Source organism: Notolepis coatsorum (genome assembly GCF_963971535.1).
Source record: "Notolepis coatsorum genome assembly, chromosome: 9".
NCBI classification, from domain to species: Eukaryota; Metazoa; Chordata; class Actinopteri; order Aulopiformes; family Paralepididae; genus Notolepis; species Notolepis coatsorum.
In genome coordinates, this window is record NC_140173.1 from 69948717 (window position 1) to 69955814 (window position 7098).

The following is a 7098-nucleotide window of genomic DNA, read 5'->3' on the forward strand; positions in this document are numbered from 1 at the left end:
GTTTGCGGACGACACGCTGGTGGTGGGGCTGATCTCTAACAATGACGAGAAGGCCTACCGGGAGCAGGTTGATGTACTGGCACGCTGGTGCCGGGATAACAGCCTACTCCTGAACATTGGTAAAACCAAAGATCTGATTGTGGATTTTAGGAGAATACAGCAGGGGACACCTTGGGAAATAATCTAATTGCGATTATTCTGACAGATATTGCGATTGCGATTTGCGATGCGATTATAACATATTTAAAAAAAAAATTACAAGAATGTTGCTGCTTTCTGTAGTCGGGTCCCAACTGCAAAATTACTGTATTACCCTGTATTATACACTTTTACTATCATGTAGACTATTCTGCTTTGTGTTTACATGTGATGTATTGTATACATGCACATTTATTATGTTCTTGTGTGATGTATCGCACATTTTATTGCTGTGTGATGTATTGCAAATGTTATTGCTGTCATCTTGGCCAGGTCTACCTTGCAAAGGAGATCTTGTATCTCAATGGGACTTCCTGGTTAAAAAAAAAAAAAAAAAAAAAAAAAAAAATTTAATTGCAGGCGTGGCGATTTGATAATTGCATCATTCCAAATCGCGATTTCGATTAAAAAACGATTAATCGTGCAGCCCTAACCCACGCCACTATAATTTTTTGCATGTTCTTGGTATCTAGGGACATCTACCTCAGTGAATGTATTCCCAGTGTCAGACATATTGTGTCTATTACTAGGCTTGCTTAAATTGTGATGAAACAAAGGAGAATATGAATTATGATTTTTCATTGCATCTTTGACAGTGAATAACACTATGCTAAGAATGACCAGACATGAAAAACTGCCACTGATCTCGTTCAGTACCTTCTTGAGATGTAAAAAAAATCTAAGGAAATGAATAAAGGGAAGATGATTAAACAGAAGGTTTTGTAGATACAGTACTGAATTCTCCCATCCGGACCAATGCAATTTGAAATAGTATTATAGAATAATAATATAGAACGCTTGTTGCAGGGCTATATATAATAGACTAATTAGAGCTGCCGCGGTATTGATGTTTTCCTTACCGCACAAATTTGCTAAATATTTCCTACCGCCGCGGTATTACCGCACACACACAAAAAAAAAAAAAAAGGTGAATGCATTTTTTTTTGTAGTCTACTCTTTATAGCATATAGCCTGCCTCTAGTCTAAATGTCTATCTTTAGAGGATGACTTTGCAGCATGAATATTGTTTGGGATTCGGCATGCACGCATTCGCTATTAAAAGTGAAACACGGATTCGAAGTCTCCCCTCTGTGTCGCGGGCAGGTGTGGTAGCGGCGCGCCCGCCGGTTACCCCCCCCGACCCTTTCTTATTATTATTATTATTATTATTATAACGTTACTACTTATGATTACAAAGGCATTCGTTTTGTGGCATTGACGTTATATAGTTACACGTTCGTATTTACCGGACCATAGCAAGGCAAGCGTTACTCAATTCATATCTTAGTTCCTTTCTTTGCTCAGAGCGTGCCGAGTTGTACCCATTCTGCGGTCTGTTAATAAAGTTTTCAATCAGACAAGTGTATAGAACGAAGGGCTTTTATTATAACATTTCGTTGCAGTAAAATCATTATGCCTCGTTCCCTGAGGAGCGACGGTAATCGACTCCGGACTCCGGTCTCCGGTGGGAGCTAACGTACTATTAGCCGTGTTGTGACTGAGCTCTGATCAATGGCTGAGATTCAGGAAGTAAAAGCACTGCAAGATGCTCCAAAGTGTGACGCGTCTCTCTTCTGACCAATCAGTGGTCTGCAATGTTTCACGTGACTTTTCTGGTACCCAATAGGGTCGCTTGGAACCTCGATAGAGGAGTAGGGTATATCTGCAGAGCCGCAAGCCCAACGAGAGGAGAAACTTTATTTATTATTATAAAAAAACAGCGGTGATGCGGTATTCAGCCTACACTTGCGGTGGACGTGATGTAACAGCGATACCGCGGTAATGCGGTAATCGCGGCAGCTCTAAGACTAATAGTGTTCGACCTGTGCGATATAAACATGAAAAACGTCAGAACATTTTGATATGGTTGGACTTCCGCTGTTGGACTTCCGCTGGTGTAGTTTTATAAAATCTAGAGTCTAGACGCAATTCAAAAGCCCTGGGTCTCCTCTGTTTTAGGACTACGATTTCTTCTTCTCACGTCTAATGCCCCCCGGTTTCCGGTCCAATGCACCAAGCTTATTCTAAATCATTGCGGAATTGTAAGCTGGTTATGATGCCGTTTAAATGCGGTGACAGTAACGTTATTTGAATGCTACGTTTCACTGTTCAACAGGGCTGTACCACACACAAACATTATAAATAAACAACTAGTCAAAAACGTACCCATAAAGACGCATAAATAAAATAAAATGTATTTGTAAGGCCCGACAACACACGTTAATGTCCAAATGGGCCGGACACGTCTTCTTTAAACAAGTCAAGAAGAAACATCACAATAAATCAAGAACAAAACAAAAACACCATGAAGTCCAAAAAAATTAAAATAAATAAAAAATAAATGAATGCAACACTCCCAGACATACCCCACGCGAAGGTAAGGAAAAACTCACTAAAACCTAGCAATAGGAAAAAATGCACCACAGGCAATGTGGAGGAGAGAAACCTTAGAAGGGCCATTCAAGGGGGGATCTCGCTTCTTAGATGTCGGTGATAGTAGTGTAGAAGGGTGGATTATCCCTGCTTGTGGGAGTAGTAGTACACAGACACTGGGTAGTAGGATACTATAGAATTGGACCTATATTTCGCAGTACGCGAAACAGGGCGTCCGGCCCTGGGGCGGTTCCCTCCAGGACGAAGCGCACCGTCCGCCTTGCCTCCCCCTTTAAGTGCTGCTGTATGCACTCCGCCTGCTCATCACCGGGCACTCTGCTGGTCCGGAAATGGGCCTTCATTTCTCGGATCCAGTCCTCCACCGGCGACTCTCTTCTCTCTCTTCCTCCTCCAAACTCGCTGCATTTCCGGTCCCGCTGGACATACACGTCTGCGAGGGGGGCGAGCAGGATTCACGGCCCTCCCTGTTGAGGGCGGCTTGTGTCTGTTCCAGGGCCAGCGCCTGTCGGTCTAGGAGACCTGCTTGCCGATGGGCTTTGTCCGCCAGGGCATCAACGCTTCTCTTGGAGTGCCTGCTCGGTCAACTCATTCACAGCGTCGGCCCCCTGCTTTAGGAGTGCCGCCTGCGTCCGGCACTTCTCCTGCAGCTCCTCCATCTTCGCCGCTATCTCCTGCGCGGCTCGGGTCCCTTCGTCGGACGTCATGGTCTCTCTACTGGTCTGTCAAGGAAGTGGAGTAGGATGTTGATCCTGTTCGTGACGCCAAATGTAGAAGGGTGGATTATCCCTGCTTGTGGGAGTAGTAGTACACAGACACTGGGTAGTAGGATACTATAGAATTGGACCTATATGTACCCCCGTCTTTGGCCCGGAACGTCGTTCTGGAGGGCTTGCAGCAGGAGTGAATGGGGCCCAGGATTTACTAACCTGGGGACTGGTACTCTGGTCTCCCTCGGCCAAGGCGGTCAGCAGTAGCTGCCCACACACTCTCACTTCCCCCAGTACCTCCGACAGCCCTCCCACACCCAGTGACTGTCAGTTCAATAGTATTATTGGGCTTCCCTTTAAGCAGTACCCTTCCTTGACCACCTGTATAGACCCTTCAAATGCTATTCTGTGAATGGGGTGTAAGGGTTAAATAATTATGCAGTCACAATATTTACCCAGGGGTTAGATTAGCAAATGGAAGAAACAGACACACACACACAGTGCTCCCAATAAGGTCTACTTTGTATTGAAGCCTGGGCAGGTTATCAGTTACAGTTAATACTTCAGATTTATTCATACATGGCACCGGGTGCTCTCACTGATAATGTAGGGGAAACTATTCCCACCATAGGCACCGCGTGCTCAATACATTAATAACACCCCGCTTGTACTAGGGGAGACCCAGGCATAAAGTAGAGAAACATTGGGAATTCAAATAACAAGAATAATAAAATACCAAAAGAAAACCAAGTAAATGTGGGCCCACGTTACCAAAATAAAACCTACACTAAAGCCGGCTTAAATTGTTTGGGGTACCCCTTAGACACTGGTTGTTAGCGTTCACTTGAATGGACGTTGATGTGGATACACGAGGTACCGTTCGTACTTAGCCAAGATGGCGGACCCACTCTTATCACCTCTCGTCCAGGTGACAAGATGGTATCGGCGATCCCGCGAGCACAGCCAGCGGGCTGGGCGAACAGCATGGGCAGTGGTTAGCTGGAGGAGCGTGCTGTGATGGCGACCTCTGCTGGTGGGAAGAGGCGTCCTCTGTAACGTCTGGGGAACGTCCACTGCTGGCTGTTGCTTGCTGCTGTCGCGCGAACTGCTAATACTGTTACTACCCTAAACACAGCTAAACTTCGGGTCTGGATGCACCCTCCTGCTATATCGGTTGTACTACTAACGCAACGTGGCTGACTATACCACCGGTCTTCAGCGCAGCGCGCCCGGTAGTCTACTGGAGTCAGACGGAGCCGTTAGCAGCATGCTAATACACCGCACACTTACTACTATAACCCGTTAACTATAGACGTTAGTCCCGTTAACTCTAGCCGTTAGTCCTTCGTTCTGTATCGCTTACTCACACACTATCGCTGGTACTTCTAGGATAACCCGTCAACTAGCAAGTACTTCTTATCACCCGTTGCTCGTTCCAACGGGGCTCTCCTCATAACTTCTGCAACGGGGCTCTTCCAGAGCACACGCCCGCTGTGACTGCGACTGTTCACGGTCAAGTCCACTGCCGAAGAGAGCTTCCTGGTCCTCTCGCCCCCAGGTAACTCCCTCTTCCTCGTTGCTTTCCTCTCTCCTCCGCTCCACCTGCCACCACTGCCACTTCGCCCCCTGCTGGCAACCGCCACTGATCCCACTCTAAGACCACTCCAGAAAGGGAAAAGGTGCTTCAATGTTATTGTTATTGATCCATACTGAAGCCGGAGAAGAGTAGCACCTCACCTCGTTATTAGACTGGGCGAGCTATCCAAAGGAACACTGTTTATCACACGTTATACACACACAGGGAAAGTAACAGTTAGTTAGCACTTCTGAATACTTAGTAGAATATTCAGGCTGCTACAGTAGTGTTGCAATAAAACAGGCAAAATAGTTGGTAAGCATGCACACAAAAAATTATGTATAATGACACACAGATAAGTGCATGCAATAGCAACCGAACATTTTGAAAGGCATGAAGACAGACGTGACAGACCATCCGAGGCAGTCATTGACACGATTAACAAAGTCCAATACCTCGTTCATTAAATCCGATGGAAAGTTTATCAACAGAGGCCATGTGTGTGTTTATGGGCGTCCCCCCAGCTTCAACTCGCCAACGAAAGCACTCGTCTTGATTCGCATGCAAATTTTGTAGAGGAAATGTCAAAATATCGTGATATATCGTGTATCGTGATATCGCAATATCATTTAGACTAGAGGCCATATCGCCCAGCCCTAGTTGTACTGTACTTGTGCTGTATGATGACAATACATTTGAATGTAATGTAATTATCTCTCTCTCTCTCACTCTCACTCTCACTCTCTCACTCTCTCCAGGTCTCAACACAACTACCTGCGCATCACACGCATCCTGAAGTCCCTTGGGGAGCTGGGCTACGAGTCCTTCAAGCCTCCCCTGGTGCACCTCCTGCTGGAGGAGTCTGTCTGCCAGGCCACCCTGCCCAACATGCAGCACAGCGCGCTGGAGTACTATGTCTACACCATCCGCCTCCCCGCTGCGCGCCGGCGTCTCCTGCGCTATGCCCGCCTGCACTACCGGCCCGCCCACGCCTTTCTCTGGGGGCCCCCGCCTAGAAAACGCACCGTCGGAGGAGGCGGCGGCGGCGCCGGGAGCAGTGGGATCAGGGCGCCGGCACCCACCCCGGAGCAGCAGAGGAAGGCGGAGGAGGGCGTGGCGTTCATGCGCGACTCCGCGGCGCCTCGAGACTCGGCCAGGGGACTCGGACGAATCGACGGGAAGGGGTGCACTGTGATCTCCAGCCTGGAGGGGGCGCTGACACTGGCAGGAGTGAGGGGGGAGAGGAGCATGTACAGCGAAGCTGTTCCACTCTAGGGGGCTGTTCCACGCTACACTGAGCCAAGCGTGAACTGTAACGGCAGCTTCCCAGGCGTGTCTGAACGCTCCCGAGATCATCGCCTTCTCCTCCGAGTTGATCTTTGAACTGAGATACGTCTGGGAAAATACAACGATGCGCATAGATCTCCCATAGTAGCTACAGCCGCGCTGGTAGAGGAAGCTGGCAGGACGTAGACTAGCTCTGTACAGGTGCCACAAACTGTTAATGTGAAGGGAGGTGTCACTGGGGGTTCACCAGAGGAGGAGGGGGAGTGGGAGGGGGAGGAGGGGGTAGTTGGTAGGCGTGGGGAGAACAAATGTATACACCGATACATCGCCATGTTTTGCGTGCTGATATTATATCGATACACTGGAAAAATAATGAAATTTAAAAGAAAAAATTGTGTGATGTGAACAGACTGAAAACATCTCTTTAGATAAAACAGATGATGTATAGATATTTTTTACTTCCGTTGGGGACATAATTCGCAGTTGAAAAATAAGTAATATATCGCAATATCTTGATATTACAATATCGTGACTCTGGTATGGTGCTAATAACATGGTATCGCTGCCGGGCCCCTGGAGATCCCAGCGGGGGATTGAGATGGGGGGGGGGGGGGGGGGTTAGATAGTCGTAGCAATACTGTCCTACACCACATTATCTTCCCCTGCTGACTTGAAAGCTGTGTTTTGTAGTTAGCTCGTCGTAGCGCACAAGCTAACGTCTGCCTACTCTGTATGTCCTTTTCCTGGCAATTGTACAGATGTTAAGAGCCAAGGAGAGTTTTTTTTGTAGGTTAGTCAGCATCAATGAGCCACACGATTGGTCAGGGGCACTGCACACGTTTGATTTGATTGGACCTGAACTGAGTTAGGGGATGATCAATTAATATAATATTTTTTTAATCAAAATCGCAGTGTGGATTAGTGCAATATCCAAAT

General features: G+C 47.3%; 1 protein-coding gene across 1 annotated transcript in view; it reads left to right on the plus strand.

Moving 5' to 3' along the window:
- The window catches only part of ogfrl1 (opioid growth factor receptor-like 1), a gene marked incomplete at its 5' end in the record, with an annotated part of 20332 nt that extends 14035 nt beyond the window's left edge, over positions 1-6297 (plus strand). Inside the window, one exon of the mRNA XM_084321448.1 lies at positions 5634-6297. Coding sequence (XP_084177574.1) covers positions 5634-6150 — 517 coding nt within the window. The 3' untranslated portion in view covers positions 6151-6297. The remainder of the gene's footprint in view (positions 1-5633) is intronic.
- Positions 6298-7098: the final 801 nt, after the last annotated feature.